The following is a 27,996-nucleotide window of genomic DNA, read 5'->3' as shown; positions in this document are numbered from 1 at the left end:
GTTTTTTTTTTAAGTAGCAACACTATTTTTTAGCTAACGATAACAATTCCGTCACCGTGTGCCAATACTTCCAATACTTTTTGGTAAAATAAATAAATAAATATATATAGCAATTTATTTCTTCAAGCTAACGATACCAATTCCAACACTGTGTGGTATCGCCCAATGCCGATACTGTATCGATAAAGTTTTTTTTTTTATAGCAACACAATTTTTTTGCTAACAATACCAATTCCATCACCGTGCGCCAATACTGTACCGATACCAAGTTTTTGGGTAAAATAAAATAGCAATATATTTATTTCAGCTGACGATACCAATTCCAACATTGTGTGGTATCGTCCAATACGGTACGGTAACGATACCACGTTTTGTTACTTTGAAATATTTTTTTTAGTATTGAAAAATACATTAAAAAATATCTAAGCGGAGCATAGTTTTCCTGCAAACTTGCTTAAATGTTTGATTCTTTAATATCGCACAGTATCGGCATGTATTTTCTCAGTATACACGGAAAAGTCGGAGTTGAACTGTTTGGACGTCCATTACCGTCGATGGTAGCCAATGATTGTCCACTTTTTCTTTTCTTTTTTTTTCTTTTTGGCCAAGTATCTGTACTTTCTCTTTGCTTGGCTTCCAGATGCATTTCCCTCCCATCTCCTCACGCCTTTAAAGGTCGTGTATTTATAATGTGTACAGCATCCATCTTGGTGGTGGCAGGCCAATTCAATCAACATGCGACACTGACTTTTTTTTCTTCCTTTCAGCACCAGGACAAATGTGGAATAAGTCCATTGTAAAACAATGTTGAATTCAAAGATTTCAAATAATTAAGACCTCGGGTTTCACTGGATGCCTCAAAGTTAACTCATTAATGACTGCATTAACTCTTTCAGTGCCATCGACAATAATAAACGTCCAATAATCCTTCTACTGTCAAATGAAATGACTTTTTCCACTAGATGTCAAAATTTGACTTCAAATGAATTGGCCTTCTACAATTAGAAAAAAAGTGATTTAAAGGTAATTGACGAAATCATTTTTAAAAAATTGTGTTTATTTAATTTTAAACAAAAAAAAAAATTTTTTTATATTCTCCCCAATAATAATTTTAGTTTATTAAAATATATTTATTTTTAATTCTATTTTTAAATATTTTATTTACATTTATTTTTAATAATTTTCCTTTTCATTCAAACTTATTTAATTTAGGATATTCAATTTTTAGTTGTATTTTTCCACTAAATATATGTATGTTATTGTAATAATTTTCATCTAGTACCTCCGTACTTTAATATAAATTTTACCATCAAGGATTAGTCATCAAAAGCACCTGATTTAATTTCTAACTAATCCCTCGAGGACAATTTCATGTTGGAACAAAACAAACACAGTCGTTAAAATTCTCTCAAGTTTTATCAAGTTAATCATTTCTCATCTTCACTTGTTTTAGCGCCCCTTTGTGGCCAACACAGGCGTGACATGTGCAAAGCTATGACTCAACATTTCCGGACATGATTGTGATGAACCATTCCGTCACCACGCTCGTATCTTAAATCATCATTCCCTCACCAAGACAAATAAAAATGGCAATACTAAATCCGTTCCAGAAAGCACAAAAAAGCAATTTACGATACCTTATTCTTCTGTTGAATTTTTGACTTAGCTGCGCATTACTGCCACCTTCTGATATTTTGGCGTTACTGCAAGAAAACCGACGTGAAATGAGCATGGCCCAATATTTTGAAAATATTTCACCCCCCTAAAAATAGCCAACTATCCTGAGTTTCATAGGAAAAATGTAATTATACTTACAATATTAGTTGACTTCCTTCCAGATGTGATGTTATTCTTAAAACTTTTGTCTTTTCATGTCCACAATAAATTCGTATCACCTTATAATTAAATAAAAAGCCACTTGAGATTTGAAATGCATAGAGAACACCATCAAAAACAATGACATCCATTATATTAGTCAATGTAGCAAACCAAAAATATAATTTTAATATATTTCTTAATTTTTCATTATTTTTAGGAAAATATTTAACCTAATTTAAAGGTCAAAATTAGTGTTGCACCGGTTCCATTTTTTTGCCGACTAACACCGACCACGTTTAAAAAATCAAATAAAAAAATGCAAAGTTCTTTTTAAGACTAAATTACCGTAATGCATACTCAAAAGCATTTTATTTTAATTATCATAGATAGCTTTATTGACTCAGTGGATGCCACTGATGGTGCTAGATGTCCAATCTATTGGAAGCGGGAGGGACGGCAGCGGATAAAACGTCTCTCTACGGCAGTGTGCGTCCATCTTGGGTGGGGCAAAGTACACAATTATTTTTTAATTTAATCCCATATCGGTTCAGATACTCAAATCGGTGCAACACTAATTTATATCGGTGATTTCAAACCATATATTAATCGTTCCAAAAACGATTTTTAAGCAATTCACCCCGTTAAATACCAAAAAGAAAAGTCATCCGTCAACGCGATTGGAAATCCATTGGCTGTAAATCAACAAAAAGTCGAGAATCTGATTATTTGGATAAAATTCACATCAGACACACTGAGCTATTACCCGCATTGCGACAAAAAAATTGACTTTTAGCTCAAGGAAGTGTGGAAATATTCCAAACATTCCCATGGGATTTAGTATAACACTTTGAATTGGACATCTAACGCCGTCAATAATGACCGACGAGTTTTTTGTTTTGTTTAAATCGTCCAATTTGTACATTTCTCATGACTTAAAATCATTTCCGTAATCTTACCACCCAAAGTGGGAAGCTCCTTCTTTCTCACCCGTCGTCCATCGGGTTTAAGAGGACTTCCGCGGAGGTCCGGTTTTGGGCGGCTTGGCTCGGCGAGCGTCTGCCGGCGTCACGAGTTCGTTGTTGTGACGGGCGTCAAAGCTCGTCTTTCTCCATTTGCCGGAAAGCCTCCAAGTCGTCTCGCCAATCGGCCAGCAGCTCGTCCGTCGATTGGCCGGTGGCATCCGGGCGCTGGTCCGCCGATTGGTCGCCGGCGTCCGTGGCCGGGCGCTGGTCCGCCGATTGGTCGCCGGCGCCAGTGTCCGGCCTCTCTTTTTTATCTTCAGCGTCCGGTTTGACGTCATCGGCCTCCGTTTGGGCCGGTGCGGCGTCCGCGGCTTCCTGGGATGCCGTGGGTTGGGATTGGTCGTCCTCGGACGGTTCGCTTTGGCGCTCCTCCTCCGCCCGCTGGACGTCGGCGCCTGGAAGAAAAGGTGAGCGGTGGGCGGAGAAGCAAAAAATAGAAAGTGGAGATTCAAACCATGACGGCGTTGAGTCACACACAGGCTGAATTTTTTTTTGGCTCTCAATTACGAGACCCAAAAAAATGTTTAACTGGAGAAGATGGCAGACAGTGAATGGTTATCTTTCTGTGCCATTGACGGTGGTGGACATCCAATTTAGACTGGGAAATAGCTTCTTTTTTTCTTAAAAAATATTTTATACATACATTTAAAATATCTATTTATTAAAATATTTTTTTCTATAGAATATCTATTTATTAAAAAAATTCTATAAAATATCTATTTCTCAAAATATGTTTTCTATAAAATATCTATTTATTAAAATATTCTTTTTCTATAAAATATCTATGTATTAAAATATGTTTTCTATAAAATATCTATTTATTTAAAAAAATCTATAAAATATCTATTCATCAAAATGTTTTCTATAAATATCTATTTATTAAAATATTTTTTTCTATAAAATATCTATTTATTAAAATATTGTTTCTATAAAATATCTATTTATTAAAATATTTTTTCTATAAAATATCTATTTATTAAAATATTTTTTTCTATAAAATATCTATTTATTAAAATATTTTTCTATAACATCAATTTATTAAAATATTTTTGCTATAAAATATCAATTTATTACAATATTTTTGCTATAAAATATCTATTTATTAAAAAAAATGCTATAAAATATCTATTTATCAAAATATTTTTTCTATAAAATATCTATTTATTAAAATATTTATTCTATAAAATATCTATTTATTAAAATATTTATTCTATAAAATATCTATTTATTAAAATATTTTTCTATAAAATATCTATTTATTAAAAAAATTCTATAAAATATCTATTTATCAAAATATGTTTTCTATAAAATATCTATTTATTAAAATATTTTTCTATAAAATATCTATTTATTAAAATATTTTTTCGATAAAATATCTATTTATTAAAATATTTTTTTCTATAAAATATCTATTTAATACAATATTTTTTCTATTTTCTGATTGATTTTATTTTGGGAGGATTTTCCCATTTTCAATTTTACTTAAAAAATGAAATAATTGTTTCTATTTTTTTAAATTAAAATTCTATAAATATATGTATATATAAAATTTAAAAATGATTTTCAAAATCTTTTTATGGTAATTTTCTATATTGCGGTTGTTCTCATGTCTTCCCCGATGGTTTTTGATATACATTTGTTACACAAAATCATGCGTCAAGGTGTTAATACCAATATTAAAATCAATATTTTTTTTAAAATGACTGAAATGGACGTCGAGCGCCGTCAATGGCCGCCAAATGAGTTCAATATTTCACCGAGTGGGTCAACATAAGTAAAACAAACTCTAAAAACAAAAACAAAAAATTTAAAAAGCTCTATTTAACGTTTCACTTGTAGCGCAAAACAATAAATAGAGTGAAGGGGCATTACAAAAAAAGATAAAATAATAAAAAATAAATACTTACTGCTCTCAAATAGACTTCCCGGGAGAGCTTTACCTTTAAATATGGCAGCTGTTTGTCCACGAAATGAGCGGGAAAGAGAGGGAGGGAGATACCATAAATGAGCCGGAAGGGGGGGTGGAAAATGACGCAAGCGCTCGTGAGCGACCGTTAGCGGTCGTTAGCGACTTGGGGGAGCTAACGGGAATCGCTGGGAGAGGGCTGGGCGTCATCTATAATTCACGGAGAGCATAAAAATGGCGACGCACCTCGGTCTCGCGCTTTGTCGCTGAGCAGAACCTCCACTTGGCGATATTCCTTCAGCGCCTCCAATAGGATGCTGCCTTCCTTGTGGAAGAGGAAGAGCAGCGGCAGGGCCACGTCGTCCGTGTTGCGCCCGTCGCCGGCCATCTGGAAGAGGGGCGCCGTGTCGCTGCTGCTTCCCTCGTTGTCGTCTGGCGCCACGGGAGGAAAAAAATAAATAAATAAACGCCACGCTTTCATTGAGTTATTCGTTCTCCAAACCGCTTAACCTCGCGAGGGTCGCTAAAGTCTATCCCAGCTAACGGGCACCAGACGGGGTACACCCTGAATTGGTGGCCAGCCAATCGCAGGGCGCGTGGCGACGAACGACCAATTGCTCAGAGCCAGGGACAATTTTAAGTGTTCAACCAGCTACATGCCTGGTGGATTAGTGGTTAGCACGTTGACCTCACAGTTCTGGGTTCAAATCCAGGTCGGTCCACCTGTGTGGAGATTGCATGTTTTCCCCGGGCCTGTGTGGGTTTTCTATGGGTACTCCAGTTTCCTCCCACATTCCAAAAACACGCATGTTAGGCTGATTGAACATTCTGAATTGTCTCTAGATATCAATGTGAGTGTGAATGATTGTCTGTCTCAATGTGCCCTGTGATTGGCTGGCCACCACCTCTGGCCTGAAGTCAGCCAGGATAGGCTCAGGCACCCCCCGCGACCCTAAATAGGAAAATGAATGAATGCATTCGAGCAAAAATATCTATTCTGCTGCGTCTGTTCATACTGTACAGTTTTATGTTGCAGCGTTACTTGATCCATTTAACATTTGTGGCAGGCCAACTCAAAAATAATATTGTATTTCGATCGGGCCAACCCAATTTATGAAAAAGTTTTTCCATCGTGGCAATAAAGGCGTTGACATACTCGCAAAATGTTACGACCCACGAGAAACCCGACGAACGGTGACTTATCGGAGCATCTGTCTGGGAGCTAATCCGTTTAACGGGCGGCTAATCGAATCGGCGGGTTGATCGCTCACCGACGACGATGGCGCCGATGGCGCCGGCGTTCTGGACGTGTCGGGCCTTCTCGGCGAACATGCACTGGCCCCTCTGGAGGAGAGCGATGCGGCCGCGGATCTGGTCGCCGTTGCTGATCTCGCTGCAGCCGCTGTACGGCTCGGCGACCGCGACGAAACCTCGGACCTGCAAGCGGAAAAAAACAATTCAAATTATATGTTTTTTAAAATGAAAAGTTCGATATGGTCACTGGTTGATCGCTTTTGTCTTATCTGGTCAAATTGAGTTGGACGTCTTTATCCTCACTAGGGTCGCGGGGGGTGCTGGAGCCTATCCCAGCTGACTTTGGGCCAGAGGCAAGGGACACCCTGAATCGGTGGCCAGCCAATCGCAGGGCACAAGGAGACAAACAACCAATCACTCGTAGCTAGGGGCAATCAGCCTAGCATGCATGTTTTTGGAATGTGGGAGGAAACTGGAGTACCCGGAGAAAACCCACGCAGGTAGTATAATGTGCAAACTCCACACAGGTGGATCGACCTGGATTCGAACCCAGGACCCCAGAACTGCGAGGCCAACGTGCTATTTACACTTGAATGAAATAATCGAAAACAAAAAAACTGTTATAATAATCCATATTTTAAACATCATATCGATTTTTATATTGATTTAGTTCACTTCAATAATATGGTTTTGGGTTCAAATCCAGGTCAACAACAAAAAAACGTTATAATAATCCATATTTTAAACATTATATCGATTTTTATATTGATTTAGTTCACTTTAATATGATTGTGGGTTCAAATCATGGTCAACAATTTTTTTAATAATAATCCATATTTTAAACGTTATATCTATTTTTATAGTGATTTAGTTGACTTTAATGTTTTTTTTCTAGCGCAATAGCGATTTTATTAGCATTATTTTTCTTTAGGATATAATTATTATAAGACCTTGCCCCGAACCGATTCATCAAACTCAATGACCACCGCCGTCTCACCCCCACCCCGGCAACCGCTCACCCCCGTGGAGCTTTTGGACAAATCGGCGCCGAACTGCGCCGGGCCGGCGGTCAGCACCACGCGTCCGAAGTAGGGCTCCGAGACGATCTGGACGGCTCGGGGGGGCAGCTGTTCCTTCTGCTGCTGGCTGGAAAGCTCCATCATCTCCTGCATGAAGCGCACGCCGTCCTCGGCGGCGATGGGGCTCACCGCCTGCGAGGGTAGTAGCGCGCCACGCGCCCACTTCAACATCGGCGCTGGGCCGCCGGCGTTTCTTGGCGTACCTGCGTGGCGTGCTGCACCAGCTGCACTCGGCCGTCCTTCAGGTGGATGAGGCTGACGCCCATCCTTCTCAGCAGCTCCAGGTGTTCCGGGTTGTTGGACATGAAGTCTTGGGCTCTCAAAGGAGGGGCTCCCATGCCGGGCTCTCTGGATCAGGGGCAAAACCATCAGGATTACCGTATTTCCCGGACTATAAATCGCACTTTTTTGGGCTATTGTTTTCAGGAAAAACTATGATGAGAGTAGATGACTATTTAGCCTGTGGTTCATTTTACCTTGTGGTTTCTAATAAAATAAAATAAAATACCTTCCCCCCCCCAAAATGCAATCCAATATACCGTAATTTCTCCAATATATGCCGTATTTGTAGCAAAAAATAAATGATGACTGAATCCAGGGTACGGCTTATATGCGCACAAATTAGACTTAACAGGCACGAAATGTAATACAATGCGGCCGATGCAGTCATTTATTTCAAAATAGATAAAAGATTAACAGATAAAACGTTAAACAAAATTAATTTTGACGTCTATGAATGAAATTAAAAAGTAAAAAACGTATATTGACATGCATAAAACTGCTAGGTGACAAAGATGAAATGCCTAGTAATTTTGCTTTATGCTACTTTTTTACTACATCATTAAAAATGTAATTAATTGTCACATGTCGTGATCTTGAATGGCACTCATCCTGATTGTACGTTTTTCTTTCTATATCGTACGGCACTAAACAAAGTGCCGTATTTTTCGCACCGGTCAAAGACTACGCAATCAAGTGCAAAAATATACCGTATTTTCTCGCATATTAGCCGCCTCTGCATTCAAGCCGTACCCTTAAAATGGCCTTAAAATCGTAGAATTTTACAATTTCTCTTGTATAAGACGCCCCTGATTCACAATTTTCACCTCCATATTCATGATTTTAATAGGGAGTACAAATGTGTTATTTTGAAGGGAAAATCTTAAGAAAATGGCATTTCTGAGATACTGTATAAATGGATTGCTGGATTGCACATTCTGAAAGGGTGTTGCCTGCACGTAGACAAATTCAAAAAGGAAGTCATGTGAGCAGTACAACCAGGAAGTGTGTTCGTAGCGATCTAGTTTGTCATACCTAGCTAAGATGGCGGCGCCCTGAGCGAGCAATGGAAGCAAAAAGTGAGTTTTTTCACATTTAATGAAAGATACGGCTTATTTTTTTTCTTGAATTTCATTCATAGACGTCAAAATACATTTTGTTTAGCATTTTATCTGTTTATCTCTTCTCTATTTTGAAATAAATGACCATATTGGCCGCAATGCCTTGCAGTTTCATCCATGTCAAGTCTTATTTATGCGCATATAAGCCGTACCCTCGATCCAGTCATCATTTTTTGAGCGACAAATACGCCGTATATGCGAGAAAATATGGTATGTCATATTCCGCGTTTACCTGTAAGGCGGGGGGCGTGGGCAGCTCTTGTCCACGACGCTCCGTATCGGTTCCCTCAGATTCTGTGGGAAGGCGGGGTCTGGAAACAGAAGCCGCGTGTTGGGGCAGGTCCAGTCGAAGTTGGAGTCGTCCAACTCCTCGTCCGACCGAGATATCTTTCGGCACACCGTTCTGGGTTAGAATCGACGCCGTTTTAACGGCTCGTGGCGTCGTTACCGTTGCATTCGGGAGCGAGGAGGGAGCGCGGGGCGCCGTGGAGAGCGTCAGAGGCAACAAATGCGCCTCGGTGGTGAAGATGTAGCCCTCCACGTCGAACGTGAGGTCCTCGGAATCGGCGAAAAGCAGGAAGAGGTACTTGAACATCTCGGCCAGGAAGAACGAGTCCATTCTGAGAGGAGAAAAAAAATGATGCTTTTAGCGGGAAAAGTCCACGTTCATTTTTCATGGAGTATTGTCTGTTCTATCATCTGTTCTGACCGGTCTTCGTGGCTGCCGGTGCGCACATCCTTCATGGCGGCGAAACCGCAAGGAACCCGAGCGAAGCGGTTCAGGTTGTCCATGATGGTGCGACCCGCTTCGAGGTAGTATGGGTCACCGGTGGCCTGCAAGGAGGACATTTTGGATTACTTGAGCTTCAAATTGTTGTCCTTGTGGCGTGGAAAGCACAATTCTATGATTGACAAAAATGCATTTGTGGGAAATGAACCCTGAACCACTTCAGTGGTTCATCCTTATTTGATTAAATTTTAAAAGCAGCTAAGAAAATATCTGCATTGACCTGTTTCAAGCACAATTCTATGATTAACAAAAATGCATTTGTGGATAATGAACCCTAAACCACTTCAGTCGTTCATTCTTATTTGATCAAATTTTAACAGAAGCTAAGAAAATATCTGCATTGACCTGTTTCAAGCACAATGCTATGGTTAAAAAAATGTGCTAACGAAAACAAAAACATTTTTTTAATGAAAAATGAACCCCAAACCACTTCAGTTAAGTTTGACATAATTTAAATAAACTGCAATTGGCCGGTAAAAAGTTCGGGAGTCCCCCAATTCCTGGCCAAAGTTGGCTGGGATAGGCTCCAGCATCCTTGTGACAAAAACACATTTGTGAAAAGTGACCCCGAACCACTTCACTGGTCAATCCTCATTTCATTGAAATTTGCAATTTAAACATTTAAAGTTTAAAAAAAGAAGGTGCATTGCCTTCTTTGAACACAAGTCTATGAAAACGAAATGTGCCAACAACTACAAAAACATGCCCAAACCACTTCAATGGTTGGTTGAAGTTTGACATAAGGTAGCAAGACATCTACATTCACTTTTATAAAAGCACAATTCAATGATAAGCTAAGATACAGACAGCAACAAAACACACGCTATTGCAAAATGTGAACCCCAAAAGACTTCAGTGGTTCATTTCCAGTTTGTTTATTTTTTATCTTTTTACCTTGTAAAGGAAATAGGTGCTCTCTGCAAACTCCGGCCTGAGAGGATGTTGGGCCCAGTGAACCCTGAAATCAGTAGTGAAGGCCTGGACACACACAAAAATGCAAAAAAAAGAAATAATTCACTTATTTTTTTCTTATTAGTAAAGGATAACTAAGGGGATTCATACTTTTTAATTTCTGAATAAAAAAATGAAAGACTGGAAATATTTTCTTTTTAATGTTTGCATATTTATAATAGTTTTTGTTATATTTTTCTGTTTAAAAAAAAGGGGGGCCGAAAATACACTAATTTCTTTTGTCCCCAATTTCCATTGTGGTTAAAGATGTCCAATTTATTTTGAGTGGGAGTCTGGCAAGTGTTGAAATCCAAAAGACCCTCACCTCTGGTAAAAAGTTGTGTTTCTTAGTCACTTGATACAACATTTCATGAGTCTCGATGGCGGGACGAATGTCCCCCTTCAACACCTTGACACATCAACAAGACAAGAAACAATGAATAACATGGAAAAAAAAACCATTCAATTTTACTTTTTATTCAATAAAAATACATATGCCGTATTTCTCGGACTATAAGTCGCTGCGGAGTAGAAGTCGCACAAGTCAAAATAATGCACAAGAACGAGGGGAAAAAAACAAATAACAGTCTCAATGGAGTCGGAGTCTGGGGGAAACCGTGACTTTGTATTTGTCACTTTTTCTGGATAAAAAAAAAATGTTAGCCTGTTCATCTGCTTCCGACGGAAGTGCAAATTGTCTCTCATTGTCTTGCAAGTACAAAAATGCCGTTTTAGTCAGGTTGTCACATATTAGTCGCATCATTGGGCCGAGTAAGAAAGCAAACTGTAACTTGTAGTCTGAAAGCTACAGTATTTAAACAATAGCTCATAAAGTAATTGTTTTTTTAAATATGCATTTTATTGCACACGATCTAACCTGACCTGCAAACCCGGGAAGAAAGCCAGGAGCGAATCCATCCAAGTCCGAGCGGGAAGCAGCGGTTTGTGGATGTGGACGTCCAATAAAAGCGGCGGCTGGCTGATATACTTCATGATGGATGCGTAGTGCTGAGTACAACCATAAAAAAAGACTTATTTTAAAATTATTTTACAAAAACAACTGACAAATTCCGCAATTTCCAATGGTCCGGTCGCTAGGCAACTCCCAAAAAATGGTGCCTGTGCTCACAATATTGAAGCGCTGCAGAAATTGGTCATCTCCCAGAAGAACGTAGGCCTTGAGAAGGTACTCGTAGTACGAGTCGATTCCTGCGCCAACGCCGCTGTCTAGAAAAAAAAAGCCGACATCCATTTTAATGCGAGTCATGACGCAAACAAATGTTATTTGGACTCTTCCGCCTTTTGTACAATGACTTCTTCTCCCACTAGTTAGGTCCCATGTGATCAGGTGTACTCACTCACCCCTGCGCACCCACTCTCCCGAGTGGATGTTGATGGTGGTTCCCACCAGATTGCTGTTCCTCTGCCTCTTCTCCCAAAGAAAGTCCAACGCTCTGCGGGCGTGAGCCTACGAGCGAGAGGACGCCATGAATACATTTTTACATTCTTAACAATAAAATAAAATGTCAAAAAAAACAGTAAAAATGAAGAAATCCTCAATTGATTTTTTACATTAAAAAAAATGGAAGAAAATATATTCTATTTCTTTATTTTAAATGCTTGTCAAAGTGACATCTCTGGTCTTTGTTTTATTTTTTAGATAAAAATAAATATATTCTTTTCCCTTCCATTGCACTTTTTTTTGGGCTAGTGCGAGTTATACTCAGGTGCAACTTATGATCCAAAAATACTTTACACATAAAAATATATATAAATATAAATAAATATAAACAAATATAAATAAATATGAATAAATATAAACAAATATAAACAAATATGAATAAATAAAAATAAATATAAATAAATGTAAATAAATGTAAATAAATGTAAATAAATGTAAATAAATATAAATACATATGAATACATATGAATACATATAAATAAATATAAATAAATATAAATAAATACAAATAAATACAAATAAATAAATATAACTGAATATAAAAAAATACATATATATATTTTTGTTATTATTATTATTATTTTTAATATGAAGTGAAGCATAAAGGAGTTAATTCCTGGACGTCTATCGCCATCAATGACTAAATTAAATAGTTTCCAGTGATGCGATTCAACCTCAAAGACGGGATCTCCGGTGAAGCGACTGAGGGCAGCGAACTCCAGGATGATGGTTCCGGCGCACGCCGTGCAGGTGTCCGTTTCCGTGCCCGTCCTGGTCTCGGGACCCCTGACGCCGTACTTCAAGTTCACCTGCGATTTAAAAAAAGGAAAAAAGATAAACGCCGATTCTTGACAGCCACCAAGTGGGGGGAAAACAAGACGACGTTTGTCACCCTGGGGTAAGGCAGCCCACTGCTGGTGTTGAAAGCCGGCAATAACCGAACACCTAAATCTTTGGCCATGTGGAGCAGCTCGTCCTGGTACCACTGCATGTGTTGTCCTTCTTCCTTCAGCATCACCGCCATGGAATGGCCGCCCAGTAAGCCCCTGGAGAGCAGAAAAACTAAATAACTTGAGAAATTAAAGCATATCTGTCAATTGCTCCCCTTATTAATGATTGCAATTGTCCTTATTAACCGATCGAAAACTGTACAAATGCAACGCGGCACATATTTACTCACATAGGGCGCACTTATAAGTCTAAAATTTTCTGGACTTGACCTTTGTATGCACTAAATTCAAGATTCTGTAGATGTCGTTGTATGATGCTGAAAGCTTGACTGTCTGTGTACATTGCTTGCTGACGTGCTATATTTATGCGCATATCATGCTTAAAGCATGACAATTTTAGCAGTCGACAATAACGTTTTTGTTTGCTACCAGTACCGAGACGATACGGATTAGAGCCAAAATGGGTGAAACTAAATCGGTTTTAAAAACGACGTACTTAAAATAAAATAAAAATCCTGTTCAAAAATTGTTATACGGTGTACACAATTTGAAATTATCCAAAACGTAAAAAATACGGGAAAACGTACTAGTTGACAGGTATGGAAAAGTCTCTGAAAGCGTGCCGTACGATTTTTCTCACCCGAGGACTCGAATGTTGGTTTCGAAAACTGACACCACGATGTCATTGTCCAACCTGACGTCCGACAGGACTCTTCGGACGGCGGCCTCAAACTCTGCCGTTTTGTTCAAAACCTGTTGGACGGATAAAGTCATTAACAGCAATAGACAGCAAATCCATTCTAAATGGGACGGCGAAAGACGTCCAATCCAGTTTGTCCAATCGCCGTCAATAGCAGCAAAAACATTCTGTTCTTATAGTTAATTTCCTTTCAGAGTTGGGATTGTCATATCTCACTACCATTGACGGCAATCGATTTCCAGTCCAAATTGGATAATAAATTGGATGTCTATCACTGTCAATGGCAGGCAATGAGAAAAAAATAAACACAAAGCCGATTTGAACACAAGGAAAAAAACAATAGTGCTTACCACAAGAGTGTCCAGAGTGTCTATAAGGGTCAATGAGAACCTATAGGAAATAAACAAATGTTAATTCCCAGCATGGTGGTTCATAACAATAGCGTAGTGTTTTAGTGGAAAATCCCAACATAATCTTGCTACAGTAATCCCTCGAATATCGCGGACAATGGACCCTTGGCCACAAGAAGACAAAGGACTTGGACTAAAACTCCCATGAACCTGTTTTTTGGGATTTACAGTATTTACATATATATATATACATATACATACATATATATATATACATACACATATACATACATACATATACATATATATACATACACATATATATACATACATATATATATATATATACATACATATATATATATATACATACATATATATATAATATTTAGATGTTAACCCTAGAACGGTAACCCTCTATTTTAGGGGTTACCTTTCACGCTTCTGAAATAGAGGGTTACCATGGTTACCGGGGGAAAAAATGGGTCCTAAGCAAGACGGTGTAACGAAGGGTACCCATTTTTTTTCCCCGGTAACCCTCTATTTCAGAAGCGTGAAAGGTAACCCCTGAAATAGAGAGTTACCATTCTAGGGTTAATATAGTAGCCTTTTGATATGCTTATGGCTGTAATATTTAAGAAATATACACTTTTTGATCATTGCACTTCTGATACTTATATTTCTGAATTTCTGAGGAAGATATTGCTCTCTTCCTTCAACAGCACAAATCTAACCTTACTGAATTCGCTCTTACTTTCCAAGCGCGTCGTCCACGTCGCCCCGACTCGGTTCCAGTCCGCGTACTCTTCCTCTGCACGTTAGCGGCATAAGTTCATCAGCGGGGTAAGCGTGGTCCTTAATACAACGGATAACAACAATGACATGATTCATCCTCTCCTCTGAAATATTTCTTAGTCCAATATTTGCACCAAAGTCTAATCATAAAGTCCTTGTATGATGTTGACCATGTGACTTCCAGAGCCAGGACTTACCATGTAATTCTGGTACGCGTGGTCAAACATTTCCACCACTTGCGTCCTGTCGTAAGAAGAGATGTTTAGGGACCAACGTCCATTTTGTTTGACTTACGCCCCCATAAAGTTGCACACACCTCAATTTTTGCTTCTCGTCCTTGGACATGGCACGTCCCATGCTACATAACGCTGCCAGCAGCATCAGGAGGAACAGTGCGCTTGGCATTTTGGCCTGATTTGCAGCAAATTTTCTTTGGTTCACGATTAGTCTCTTGGCATTGTGTTTATAATAGCGGCTAAAACTAATCAACAGGAATGAAGAGCTAAACGACGAGGCCTTAGCCGCTTCCACCTCATCTCCGTTGTCCGTAAATGACCAACAAAACTAAGTCGTATCATTTGAACTGTCACACCGGTTCTGACAAGTCTCAGATTAGCATTCGCATGTACTTGTTTACTTCTCCAAGCAGTTACCCGGAACTGCTGGAAGCAGGATGTGTGACTCGTTGCCCAGATAGACGGACTAATAAACTTTATTTACAAGACTAATAAACTTTATTTACAACTTAATCAAATATTTTGATATTTTCTGGTTGCTCAGACTAAAATACTGTCGACCTGTTTGTACAGTAAGTCCAAAAGGCCCACTTGCCAATAATTAAATTAGTGCAAATAACAACACTCGGTGCCAGCCAGCTAGCTACTCATGGCGATTTCAGTTATCATTTTACTTATCGGTCCATCATAAATGTTAATAATTACCATATAACGACGAAAAGGTTTCGTCATCCCAGTCTGGACTTGCCGTAGTTTTATGAGCAGTTAGCTTAAAGCTAACCGGTTTGTTAAATCAGCGCGGACACGGCAAAAAGAAATGTCAAAGAAAAATAAATAAATATAATTCCATTTTATGAGAAGAGAACACGTCGCTACGTTTTTGGGTTTTTAAAGGAGGTCAGTTTAGGCGTCGTCCGTCATTTTTTTTTCCGGTTTTGGGCTAGCCTGCTGCTGCCATTACAGACTACGACAACTTCCGCTTCCGGTGTGCGGTGAATTATTCCCCGAGTTTTGACTTCTAAGGTAAAACGTTGATTTTCTTGCTACGGAAACCGTCCGAACATACGATTTATTACATTTATATGCATAAAATACAGATCTATTTTCATAATAAATAGAAAATCCCCTATACCTTTTGGATCAAAGTGATATCATATGTAACGAGGTAGATTTTCTACAGTCCTCGAGACACACGAATCAGTGCTAGTATTTTATTTTGGTACATAGGTAATATAACACCTGGCCCACTTGGGACTTTTTCGTTTTCATCGAACTAAACTACATTTCCAACAACGCTTTGCGCTCATGCGTTACGCCAGAGAGCATTAAACAACTGCTTGCAATCGTTAGTCAGCTTCCTCTAAAGTACAGTTCTTAACTAACACTTGCTGTGAAAGGACGGATCGGAACAGGTAAGGAAGTTACTGACACTTGGAAGACTAATTTTGCACTTTCCGACAGTGTCGAAGTGTACTTGAAGTGTACTCTAGCTAGCAAACAAACAGGATGTTTATCTTTCTTATTTCTATTAAAAGGCGTTTAAGTGGCCATACGTGACCGCAATTTCAGGGGGTACAACGAAAAAAAACTGCAAAACTTTTGTAAGTATTTAATTGTTTTAATTAATTACGTGCATTTTTTATTTTTATTTTAAAGATATGGCTCTGTCTACTGAGAAGAAATTGACAGGCCTGGTTGCTGCTACATTCACTCCATTCACCGATCAAGGGTAAAACTTTTTTCTTTCTAATGTTTTTTTTCTTCATTTTTTTTATACAAATATGGTGTTCCCAAAAGTTACTGCACCGCTCCTATTGTTTATGTTCATGTATCATTTCGAACAATGTATGTATGTACAATGACAATAAAGTTTTCAATTTAATACTATACGTAGTAGTGGAAAATACAGCTCATGTGAATTGTCAATAAAAAAAGTAACTTTATATTATTTAACTAATCTCAATGTGATTATTCTGCCGAATTAATTTTACCCAAGTGACTATTTTTGGTCATTTAAAAATGTCGGTCTCATAAATACTAATCGAATGATCATTCGCCCATTTTCATCTTAAATGGGTTAAACGTCTATAGCCTTCAATGGCAGAAAATCAATGCTAAAGGGTTAAACCGTTAATGTTCCACTTTTCTGAAGAAGAAAAAAAGATTGTCAGCATTAAAAAAAGATGACAAAGCAGGTCTGGAAAGAGGATGTTGACCCTGGAATTTGCAAGCCAAGCAAATAATTGTTTTTGTAAGAATAAATTTAAAAAAAAACATCCCGGGGAGTGCTTTAGCTAAATCAAGCTAACAATGTAATACCAGAAATTAAATTAACAACATCAGTTTTTATTTGATGTTTTTTTTTCATGACAGTGAAGTCAACTTGGAAGAAATTGGACCTTACATCGACTACTTGATAACGACGCAAGGCATAAATAGTATTTTTGGTAAGTTTACAAACAACTTCTACATTAGCATAAGCTGTTTTGTTAGCGCTTCAACTATGCACTTATTGGAAAACACACTTTACCTTCCAATTCCTCCAGTTTTTCCTCGCCATATCCACTTTTATTTTTCCTCTCCTGTGTTTTTTTTGTATCCATTTTGATTCTTGGCCTCCATGTTGGATCTAAAAAAAATACTTGTTTCCAGTAAATGGCACCACCGGTGAGGGCATGTCACTCAGCCTGGCCGAGAGAAAGCTAGTAGCAGAGGCCTGGTGTCAGAAGGCAAAGGGAAAGTAAGTCCAATTTAACGCACAGGCTGCCATTGACGCCGATAGCCGTCTAATCTATCGGGACGGGGAGAGGCGAATGAAGGAATATTACAATATTACCAGTCTCCCAGTCCAAATGGATTAGACAGGCAGGGAATATGTAAAATAAACTACGTACCTTTTCATTTTGTTTTTGTTTTTTGTGCAGAATGGAGCAGGTGATTGTTCACGTTGGCTGCTCCAATCTTAAAGAATCACAAGAACTGGTTGGTTCTGTCATATATTCAAAGTATTACCGTATTTTCTTGCATATTAGCCACCTTCAGGTATAAGCGTTACCCTTAAAATTGCCTTAAAATGGTTGAATTTTACAATTTCTCGCGTATAAGCCGCCCCTGATTCACAATTTTCGTCTTCCTATTCATGGTTTTAATAGGGAGTACAAATGTGTTACTTTGAAGGGAAAATATTCAGAAAAATGGTCGCACTAATTTATGCGCATATAAGCCGTACCCTCAATTCAGTCATTTTTTTAGTGATAAATATGGCGTATATGCGAGAAAATACGGTAGATCATAAAATAATCAATAAAGGAACGATAATAACAATACCTGTAATTTAATTTATGATGTAAAGGGGTAACTTCCTGTTGATTTTGGGATATATCTCGGTGGCTTTCTGGTGTTTTTGAGACTTTTACTGTGGATTTTGAGATTCTGCTGGTCCACTTTCTGTTAATTACCATAAGAAATAAATTGGTTATGACCTCCAATGACACTACAGCTTTAAAAAAATCATATTTAAATGAGTGTTAGCTTTCAAAGTTGAAGTTCCTTTTTTACGGATGTTGTTGGAGCTAATTAGCGCCTTGATGTTCAGGCTCACCACGCCGTGGAGATCGGAGCGGACGGAATAGCGGCCATTTCGCCCCACTTCTTAAAACCTCGCTCGGCAGGTAATCTCCAGGCGATGGGAGGAGTCTTCTTCCCACCTGGTGAGAGAAAATGAGAACGTAACGTTGCTATCTTTGGCTTTGCCTTTCTTTCAGAGCCGTTGAGGGCGTACCTTCAGAAAGTGGCCTCCATGGCCCCGAGCCTGCCATTCTATTACTACCACATTCCCGCTCTCACCGCTGTTAATTGTGAGTGTGTTTTTTTTGGTTGTTGTTCAAGCTGTGGGTGGAAAAAAAAGTTTTTTAGTAGTCCCCCCCCCCAAAAAATTGGAATTTTTTGACCTTCTTGACACAAAAAAAATGAATAGAAGAAAAAAATGGCAAAAAAGAATTCTTGATAAATGAAGTGGCGATAATTTAAAGCTTCACCATCAAGTGCACAAATAACATCAAAGAAAAAAATCTATAAATAATCATGAATAAATAAGTAGTCAACAATATAAATAAGTAGGGAAGTGCAGAAATAACAAAAATAAATATTGAATAAATAATAATAAATAAGTAGTCAACATAAGTAAGCAACAACATAAATTAGAAGGGAAGTGCACATAACAACAACTGATAAATCAATAATAATAAATAGTCAACAACATAAATAAGTAGAAGTGCACAAATAACAACAAACAAATAAATCAATGAATAATAATACATTAGTCAACATAAGTAAGGAAGTGTACAAATAACAACAAACAAATAAATAATGAATTAATAAGTAGTCAAGATAATAAGTAGTCAACAACATAAATAAGTAGAAGTGCACAAATAACAACAACAAACAAACGATGAATACAATAATTATAAATAAACAAGTAGTCAACAACATAAATAAGTAGGGAAGTGTACAAATAAACAACAAACAAATAATGAATAAATAATAAATCAAGTAGTCAACAACATAAATAAATAGGGAAGTAAACATATAAAAAATACTGAATAAATAATAATAAATAAACAAGTAGTTAAAATAGGTAGTCAACAACATAAATAAGTAGTGTAAGTGCACAAACAAAAACACCAAACAAAATCAATAAATAATCAATAAATAAGCGATAAGTAGTCAAGATAGATAAGTAGATGGCTGATTGGTGGGGGACTTCATAAATAGTTGAGTTTAGTTGATCATTTAGATAGATATAAGTCATCAATGGTGGTGAACGGGGAAATAAAAGACAGATTTGTATTGGGGTTTTCAATAGAATGAATATGAGGTCTTTTGTAAGTGCCCGTCAGTGACTTGCTGGAAGGCATGGAGGCGCTCATTCCGTCCTTCCGAGGGGTCAAATTCTCCAGCAGCGACCTGATGGATTTGGGCCAGTGCGTCAACCACATTCCGCCCCACTGGTCCATCCTGTACGGCGTGGACGAGGTCAGCCCCCGCCGCCGCCGCCAGAACCTCCTTTCTGCCTCTCCCGCTTAACTTGAACCTGACTTTCCCATGGCGTAGCAACTGTTAGCGGCTCTGGCGATGGGAGCCCACGGAGCGGTCGGCAGGTCGGTTTCGGATTAACTGGCGCGTCGGCGCTTGGCCGATTGGCGTTGACGCGCAATGGTCCGTCTCCCCGTAGCACGTACAACTATCTAGGGAATCACATGAAGAAGCTGCTGTCCGAGTTTGAGAGCGGAAACCTGGCACAAGCTAAAACTCTTCAGGTACTCCACCTCATTTTTTCCCCCTGGAAATGGCCCTAAATCCTCTTTTTAATATATACATATACATATACACGCACACACACACATACGTATATATATGTATGTATATGTATACACATATATATATATATATATATATATATATATATATATATATATATATATATATATATATATATATATATATATAACTGTAGCTTATATCTTATTAATATCTTATTTATATGCAATACTCATTAAGATTCATCAACATAGTCAAGTCCAGATCATGCAGTCATATTGCTAGCTTGATTTACAAAGGAGCCGATTTGCTAACGGATGGCACAAATAACCGCTGATGAATTGACTATAGAAATAATCATTTGTGGCAGCCATCATAAATCGGAAATGTCTTCTTTTTTTCCCAACCAGTTCCAGTTGCAAGAGCTCATCAGCCACGCTGTCAAAGTCGGTGAGTCAATGAGTCCATTCAAAATGTGCAACTCTGTCCAATGACCATGAAATGATCAAAAACGGTCACATTGACTCCTCTTTATAAACTAATCGTAGTAACTGGAGCGTGGCGTAATATTTGTAAAAAGAGCATTTGTTGAGGGCTTATTTTAACCCTTTGCTGGGAGGATTTACTATGCTTCTGAAAATGGCATTTATATATATATAGATTTTGTGTATATTTTTATTTATTTATTAATGTAAAAAAATAATTTGTATATTTATTAATTAAAAAATATTTTATTTATTAATTAAAAAAATATTTTATATATTTTTTATTAAGAAAAAAATATTTAATATATTTATTTATTTATTAAAAATATTTTTTTTTATTAATTATTTTTTTATTTGTTAATTAAAAATATTGTATATATTTATTAATTAATTTAAAAATATTTTATATATTTATTAATTAAAAAATAATTTATATATTTTTTTATTTATTAACTTTTTTAAAATTTGTATTTTTTTATTTTTTCTGAATTACTTTATCCTCACTAGGGTCGCGGGGGGTGCTGTAGCCTTTCCCAGCTGACTAGAGGCAGGAGACACCCTGAATCGGGAGGCTAGCCAATCACAGGGCACATAGAAACGGACAACCAATCAAATCATAACTATGGGCAATTTAGAGTGTCCAATCAGCCTAGCATGCATGTCTTTGGAACGTGGGAGAAAACCGGAGTACCCGGAGAAAACCCACGCCAGCCCAGGGAGAACATGCCAACTCCACATAGGTGGACCAACCTGGATTTGAACCCAGAACTCCCACTGTCAGGCCAACGCGCTAACCACTGACGCCTCCTTACAGTATATAAAGTTTCTATTTTCTTATTTTGCATCATTTTCTGATGTTTTGGAGACCATTTCTCATCCAATACACCAATATTAACATTCCGAGATCATCCGTATATTTATTATGATTATTTTTTTTCCTTAAAAATGACATCTTTTTGGAGTTCAAAAGCTTAAAAAAGTCCCGTAACTCGTCTTTTGTTTACACTTAAACAGCTGATTTGCGGAGGGTAATTATTATTTTTTTTTTGCTAGTTAGCCCTGTTTTATTTTTGTAAAATTGCTGTACAGTTTGCTTAAAAATGAAGTGATGTAGCGTTTCTCACCTTGAAATTCCGGCGCCGCTTGTCAGGATTCGACGTGGGCGTCAACAAGCAACTGATGGTGGACGTGTCGGGCCTGCGTCTGGGCCCGCCCCGCCTACCCATCATGCCATGTCCCAAAGCCCACGCCGCGTCCATCAAGCAGAAGTACCAGCAAATCTTCTCCATACAATGACATCACCGCTCGGCCTTCTGGGAAAAGTTACATGTATCACTTTTTAGACTCCTGCGGGAATTCCTTTTCTTAAAGTGTACTCCAGTACGAAAAACCTCGCAGAAATCTGGCGATGTGTTTTGAGTACTTCAAAATGAGGTCATCAAAATATTTTTGGATTGTCGAAATCAAGTGCTAACATTTTTTGATCGTTGGCTATTGTTTGGTGAAACTACTGCATTTCATGTTTCAATGATGTTTTTTGTCAGAATGTTGTAATAAGTTTATAATAAAGGTATAAAAAGGCAAAGGTTTTCATTCTGTTATAGGGCAAGTGACTATTTTTGGTACTTAACAAAACACTTCTATGTACTAATTTTCAATTTCAATTACGTAACATGCACAGTACCCAAATACATATTTTGAAAATTACTTTTAATGAATAAATTAATCCATTTTTTAAAAATCTGTTTCTCAAATTAAAATCCGACCGGAGTGACCTTTGACCTCATGCCCTCGAATTTCACCTCCCATCTCATATTGCAAACATGACATGCATAGTACCCAAATACATATTTTGAAATTTACTTTTATTGAATAAATTAAACTTATGCGCAATATTAACCCTATCTGACCGAAATTATCATTCAATACACAAATTTTGCGTATCGGAATGTTTTCCCACCGATAAAAACGGAATTATGATAAATACAACACACATTTATGACAAATTAATAATTTGGCATACATTTGTGTCGTATTTATCATACATTATCTCACTTCTGAACCGCTTTATCCTCACGAGGGTCACTTTTGGTGACATTAGGTCCGTGTGAAAAGTAGATTTTAGAGTCATTTTGGAGGTTTATGTGATTCCTGCTGATAAAACTGATGAGAATGACTATTGTTAATATAGGCGACATAGTTTTAAATAAAAAGATTTTCAGATGGTGTCCCTTTAGATTTTTCAACGCTAAGTGTGTCGCCGCTCAAAAAAAATGGAAAACACTGCCTTAAATATAGTTAAAAGCCGTCTTTTGTTCGGAACAAATCTCAGGACAAAAAAAGGTTCCTAGCGACGACATTACCGGAAGTGTTAAGCAGACGGACCTGTTTTGGGTGACGCGTTTCCGGCCAGCTCAGCATCGTCACGTCAGCCGTCCGTCCGTCCGTTCGTCCCGGTCGGTGCTCCTGTTTCGGGGGCTCCCTTTTCCAGGCAGGCAGTCAAGAAGGAAGCGCAAAGGCAAAGGAGAAGGAAAAGAAAGATGGTGCTGCTGACGATGATCGCCCGGTTGGCCGACGGCCTCCCGCTGGCCGCCTCCATGCAGGAGGACGAGCAGGTTCGAAACACGACCGCGTTCTTTGGTCTTTCTTTCGGTTGTCGTTTAAGCCAAGGAAGCCTTCCACAACACGTCGACCAAAACGTCCTCCTGCCATTTGCGGAAATAACGTAGTTAGTTCATTTTGTTAATATACATACGTCATGTCGTCAGAAGTTGGACACAAACAATGATTAGTTTGTTTTTAAAGTGGCACGTATTCACTTGACCCCCCCCCCCCCCGTACTATTATTATTTAATTTATTTAGTATTTATTTATATTTATATAAATAATATATTATTATTTACAATATTAATTGCAGTGACGTGCCTTTGATGTACACGTTTATATTTAACAAGCATACATACGGTATATTAAAAAGCACATCAGTACGTAAAAGTAATATTTACAAAAAAAATACAGAAATATAATTGACAAAAATAACAGATAGAAGAAACTGATTAAACAAAAATAAAAAGACAGACGATTAATTATGAAAACATGACGATATAAGTAAATAAAATTATAAAAATAAAAAGTATTTTGATGATGATTGGATTTTGTATTACTATTTTTAAATGTATATTTAACATGCATACATACCGTATATTAAAAAGCAAAGTATTTACAAAAAATACAGAAATACAATTGAAAAACAAGAAATATCATAAAAGATTAAACAAAAAGGCAAAAGAACGATTAATAATAAAAACAACAAAAATAAATTAAATTAAAATACAAAAAACGTATTTTGATAATTATTGGATTATTTATTAAAAAGCACCTCTGTACGTAAAAGTATTTACAAAAAATACAAAAATATAATTGAAAAAAACAAAAAAAAATCATAAAAGATTAAACAAAAAGGAAAAAGAACATTTAACAATAAAAACATAACAAAACAACAAAAAATAAATTAAATGAAAATACCCTAAAAAATATTTTGATGATTGGATTATTTATTATTTTTCAAAATATTTAACTCTTTGTCGTATGACGGTTCCGTGCGTCCGATCCATTTTAACCGTCACAACGGATTGGACGCCCCGGAGTTTAAAAAAAATAATAATAATAATGAAAGAGCCAACATCCCTCCCTCCATCTATTTACCCACCCTGGGGGTCTCGTGTTGCAGTTGGGCCGGGACCTCCAGCAGTACCAGAGCCAAGCCAAGCAGCTCTTCCGCAAACTCAACGAGCAGAGCCCCACGCGTTGCACCTTGGAGGCGGGGCCTGTGTCCTTCCAGTGAGTCACCGCCGAACGGCCGCAAAAAGTGGTCGGCGCCGGTCCGACCTTGAGGGTGTGGCCCTAACCAACCGTCCCCCCGACTCCCCCCTTCGCAGCTACGTTCTGGAGAAAGGCGTGTGCTACCTGGTCCTGTGCGAAGCCGGCTTCCCCAAAAAAGTGTCCTTCGCCTTCCTGGAGGACCTTCAGGCCGAGTTCCACGAGCAGCACGGCAAGAAGGTGCCCACCGTGTCCCGGCCGTACTCCTTCATCGAGTTCGGTGAGTTCTTCCCGCGGCGTGCTAGAATTGTGTCGGAAAAATAGGTGGGAAATCACCTCAAATTAACAGCGAGTGATTTGTAACTTCGCTAAAATGATTAAGAAAGTGACTGGGAATGAATTGACATTGTAATGTAATTCAACTGAAATAGAATGGCTGTGGGTGGGGCTTTTTTTTAAAGAAAAGTTCACTTGACTTGGAATTAACAGGAAGTGACCCAAAATGGCCCAAAATTTGGAAATAAAGTGACCAATGAATAAGAAGTGACCCAGAAATGCCCTAAAAAGCAAAGGAAACTGATCCAAAATGTATGGGACGTTACCCATGAATGCCCTAAATCAGGGGTGTCAGACCCCATTTCAGATATAATATTTAGATTTTTTTTTTTAATAAATGAATTAAAAGAACTGGATTAAAAGCCCTGAATATTCAGTTTTTTTATAGATCTAAAAAAATGTTTATTTTAGCTTTTATATATATTTTTTTAAATTTTACAAAATGATTTTTGAACTAAAAACACAGGAAAAAATGGATTAAAAAATGACAATTATTGATTTAAAAGGGGGAAAATCAGGATATTTAATGTACATCTATACTCTTCATTTTAATTTGATCCTAAAACAAAAAGTCGGCACTCATCTACGTTCTCGGGCCGCACAAAATGATGCGGTGGGCCAGATTTGGCCCCCGGGCCGCCACTAAATCACGGGAGTTGACCAATAATCAGTCGGAACCCCGGAACCAACAGGAAGTGACCCACAAATGGCCCAGAAAATTGAAAATGAAGTAACTAATGAATAAGAAGTGACCCGGAAATGCTCTAAAACTGATCCAAAATGTACGGAAATTCACCCATGAATTAACAGAAATTGACCAATCAACAGTCAGAGCCCCAAACTCAAAAGGAAGTGACCTGTAAAGCCCTAAAATCAATCAGGAAATGGGCTGTAAGTGACCTAAAAAGCAACAAAAACTAATCCAGTGTACGGGAAGTTACCCATGAATCAACAAGAATTGACCAATCAACAGTAAGTTAGCAGTTAGAGCCCCCAAATTAACAGAAATTGACCTCTAAATTGCCCACCAATTGAATCCGGGAGCTCGCATCTCGTGTTTTTCGCCGCCAAGCGCTCAATTCCCGTCTCGCTGCCTTTTCTCAGACACGTACATCCAAAAGACCAAGAAGGCTTACATCGACAGCCGGGCTCGGAGGAACATCGGGAGCATCAACACGGAGCTCCAGGACGTCCAGAGAATCATGGTGGCCAACATCGAGGAGGTCCTCCAGCGCGGAGAAGCTCTCTCAGGTAGTCTTTCCACCCCGTAGCTTTTTTTTTTCCGTCTTTTCCCGCCTGACCCAAAAGAGCCATTTTTGTTTTTTTGTTCTTCCTTCTTCTAGCGTTGGACTCCAAAGCCAACAACTTGTCCAGCTTGTCCAAAAAGTACCGTAGCGACGCCAAGTACCTGAACACGCGCTCCACGTACGCCAAGCTGGCGGCCGGCGGCGTCTTCTTCATCATGCTCATCGTTTACGTGCGTTTCTGGTGGCTCTGAGAAGGCCAGAAAAAAACAAAAACCAAAAGAAGACGTCCAATTCGGTCCTTGCGGCGCTTTTCATTCTTCCGCTGTGAATTCCATTGGACGTCCAATCCATTTCAAGCAGGTGTGGCTGTAGAAAAATTTAACCTTCTTTCCCACTTCAAATGGATTGGACGTCTAGTGCTGTCAATGGCAGCCGGTTCATTAAACAAGCAATTTATGATAGAAATGACTTCATAATTGAATAAGCAGTAATATAGTAGTATGGAAAGACATTTTTTCTTCAAAAAACAATCGTTACCTATTGTTTGAAAAAAAATATGGGACATTAAGATTTATTTAAATTAATATAATCAGTGGAAGACGTCCAATTCATTTGAACTGGGAGAGCTAGCAGCAAATGACGCTTTAATTGAGTTTGTCACCGCCATTTTGGGGATAAAAATACCCATCTGTTGGACCCCGTTTATTAAAAAAAATACACCAAATTACTGCATTCTCATTCGCTACCATGTCTTGGTCAGACACCAATTACTCGCCATTGACTGCGCTAGGCGTCCAATCCCACTTTGGATTGGATGTCCAAAAGCGATAAACACGTTAAAAAGGATTAGTTGAAAAGGATTGGACGTCTATCGCTATCAATGGAAGCCAGTGAGTTCAATTTAAAACGGCGCTACGCTAACTATAAGGAGCTAATGCAAAAAAAGAAAAACCTGAAAACCCTAAATTTTGAAAAGGCTACTTATTTCTTGAGGAAGTGTCCCATTTAACAGTCCACCTTTTCTGAGCCAAAACCGGTTAAAACTGGTTTTCCCGTTTGAAAAAACGTCAATTTGTTTGTGGGTTAATTTTTTGAAGGAACAGTTTGTGGGCAATTTTTTTTTTTTAAATATTATGACCGAAAAAAAATGTCATTAGGCACTTGCTATTGTTTACAAACTAAACAAATAATAATTAAAAAAAAAAGACTTCTAGACCAATAAAAAAAACACCTAGCAGACCAGTACTGGGCCACGACCCTTAGGTTGGAGACCACTTCTAAAATGTCAAAATGGGTTCTCGATCCCGTTTTAAAAGGGTTTTGTACTTGTAAAAAATCAGGAAATTCAACGTACGCTATTATAAGACAACTGTAATAAAGCCCCGCCCACTAGAGTTTTTTTGTTGAAATCTTGTACAAAGTTTACTCATGTAAATTTCCACGTCAGTTCAGGTAAAGGCAGGGGAGTCGATGGCTGCTTTTTTTTGTTCTGTCTGCTGTCTTGTGAATAAAATGTCTTAGAACAGCACATTGGTTTTCCCTTTTTTTTAACAGGTGTCCAATCTACGGCACGCGAGCCAACCGTGGCATCGAAATCTAGAAAAATATTGAAAATGGCTCGCACAGGAAGCTTGATTTTAGCCTCCATAATACATTTTTTTTTTACCGTAAAGTCACCAAAAAAATCCAACATAATATCCAAAAATAGGATTATTAGTAGTTTCAGCCAAGTACATTTAAATATTTTGTATTGTTTGTAAAAAAACTGAACAAATACCATGATATATCTTATCATAGCATATTTCTATCTAGCCAAAACAAGTTATTTCTGTTGTAATTTTTTTTTTGAAATAAATAAGTTAAAAAGCACAAGGGGTATTTCTTATTTCATATGTAATATTATGGGATGTTTTGACAATATTTAGGTCTACATTTAGTTGAATATATATAAGATACATGACTACGATTCATGATAAGTTTTTATATTTTTATATTATTTATGTTTTAGTAGCGGCACCACCCATTTCATTATACGCAGCTGTGTATGATGACAATAAAGGCTTTTGATTGGTTGGAT

The 27,996-nt window shown here is 37.9% G+C and overlaps 3 protein-coding genes and 1 long non-coding RNA gene across 8 annotated transcripts; 2 read left to right on the top strand and 2 right to left on the bottom strand.

Annotated features, from left to right (window-relative positions):
* Positions 1-1,397: 1,397 nt before the first annotated feature.
* edem3 (ER degradation enhancer, mannosidase alpha-like 3) lies at positions 1,398-15,793 on the bottom strand. Of its 2 annotated transcripts, XM_077607216.1 has the most exons (21): positions 14,794-15,793; positions 14,675-14,720; positions 14,437-14,537; positions 13,683-13,722; positions 13,273-13,385; positions 12,575-12,728; positions 12,357-12,491; positions 11,583-11,688; positions 11,350-11,447; positions 11,103-11,228; positions 10,546-10,629; positions 10,164-10,247; positions 9,189-9,313; positions 8,928-9,099; positions 8,712-8,866; positions 7,283-7,427; positions 7,020-7,211; positions 6,018-6,183; positions 4,993-5,178; positions 4,748-4,795; positions 1,398-3,235 (listed from the first exon to the last, which is right to left on the bottom strand). In XM_077607216.1, the coding sequence occupies exons 1-21, from the start codon at positions 14,880-14,882 to the stop codon at positions 2,910-2,912; spliced, it is 2,691 nt and encodes an 896-aa protein (XP_077463342.1). In that variant the 5' UTR covers positions 14,883-15,793; the 3' UTR covers positions 1,398-2,909. The 2 variants fall into 2 exon arrangements, with proteins under 2 accessions (XP_077463342.1, XP_077463343.1); XM_077607217.1 differs by lacking the exon at positions 4,748-4,795 and having other exon boundaries at positions 14,794-15,721.
* On the top strand, positions 15,619-22,102 carry npl (N-acetylneuraminate pyruvate lyase (dihydrodipicolinate synthase)). Of its 4 annotated transcripts, none has more exons than XM_077607238.1 (12): positions 15,619-15,736; positions 16,370-16,442; positions 17,087-17,160; positions 17,366-17,453; positions 17,638-17,695; positions 18,309-18,384; positions 18,478-18,570; positions 19,602-19,747; positions 19,826-19,872; positions 19,947-20,031; positions 20,443-20,482; positions 21,668-22,102. In XM_077607238.1, the coding sequence occupies exons 2-12, from the start codon at positions 16,372-16,374 to the stop codon at positions 21,811-21,813; spliced, it is 924 nt and encodes a 307-aa protein (XP_077463364.1). In that variant the 5' UTR covers positions 15,619-15,736; positions 16,370-16,371; the 3' UTR covers positions 21,814-22,102. The 4 variants fall into 4 exon arrangements, with proteins under 4 accessions (XP_077463364.1, XP_077463363.1, XP_077463365.1 ...); XM_077607237.1 differs by lacking the exon at positions 15,619-15,736 and adding an exon at positions 15,927-16,125; XM_077607239.1 differs by lacking the exon at positions 15,619-15,736 and adding an exon at positions 16,165-16,314.
* On the bottom strand, positions 18,283-23,219 carry LOC144078847 (uncharacterized). The gene is made up of 4 exons (XR_013301338.1): positions 22,903-23,219; positions 21,642-21,830; positions 18,495-18,601; positions 18,283-18,420 (listed from the first exon to the last, which is right to left on the bottom strand). It is a non-coding gene; the product is annotated as an uncharacterized LOC144078847 (long non-coding RNA).
* Positions 22,895-26,210, top strand: sec22bb (SEC22 homolog B, vesicle trafficking protein b). Its single transcript, XM_077607255.1, has 5 exons — positions 22,895-23,132; positions 24,248-24,357; positions 24,456-24,616; positions 25,777-25,923; positions 26,016-26,210. The coding sequence occupies exons 1-5, from the start codon at positions 23,058-23,060 to the stop codon at positions 26,168-26,170; spliced, it is 648 nt and encodes a 215-aa protein (XP_077463381.1). The 5' UTR covers positions 22,895-23,057; the 3' UTR covers positions 26,171-26,210.
* The last annotated feature ends 1,786 nt before the right edge of the window (positions 26,211-27,996 follow it).

The sequence above is a fragment of the Stigmatopora argus genome, chromosome 8 (assembly GCF_051989625.1).
Source record: "Stigmatopora argus isolate UIUO_Sarg chromosome 8, RoL_Sarg_1.0, whole genome shotgun sequence".
NCBI classification, from domain to species: Eukaryota; Metazoa; Chordata; class Actinopteri; order Syngnathiformes; family Syngnathidae; genus Stigmatopora; species Stigmatopora argus.
The sequence above is the reverse complement of the archived record's forward strand: the minus strand, read 5'-3'. Positions and strand labels throughout refer to the sequence as shown.

Bases quoted from the DNA above. Each gene is read 5' to 3' on its own strand.
- sec22bb (XM_077607255.1), top strand. From the start codon at position 23,058: ATGGTGCTGCTGACGATGATCGCCCGGTTGGCCGACGGCCTCCCGCTG. The intron at 23,133-24,247 runs GTTCGAAACACG...CTCGTGTTGCAG, and splicing joins CCATGCAGGAGGACGAGCAG to TTGGGCCGGGACCTCCAGCA. The intron at 25,924-26,015 runs GTAGTCTTTCCA...TCCTTCTTCTAG, and splicing joins GCGCGGAGAAGCTCTCTCAG to CGTTGGACTCCAAAGCCAAC.
- edem3 (XM_077607216.1), bottom strand. From the start codon at position 14,882: ATGCCAAGCGCACTGTTCCTCCTGATGCTGCTGGCAGCGTTATGTAGC. The intron at 13,723-14,436 runs GTAAGAGCGAAT...TATTTCCTATAG, and splicing joins GTGGACGACGCGCTTGGAAA to GTTCTCATTGACCCTTATAG. The intron at 6,184-7,019 runs GTGAGCGGTTGC...TTCCGCTTGCAG, and splicing joins TGTCCAAAAGCTCCACGGGG to GTCCGAGGTTTCGTCGCGGT.
- npl (XM_077607238.1), top strand. From the start codon at position 16,372: ATGGCTCTGTCTACTGAGAAGAAATTGACAGGCCTGGTTGCTGCTACA. The intron at 18,571-19,601 runs GTGAGTGTGTTT...GTCTTTTGTAAG, and splicing joins CGCTCTCACCGCTGTTAATT to TGCCCGTCAGTGACTTGCTG. The intron at 20,032-20,442 runs GTACTCCACCTC...TTTCCCAACCAG, and splicing joins CACAAGCTAAAACTCTTCAG to TTCCAGTTGCAAGAGCTCAT.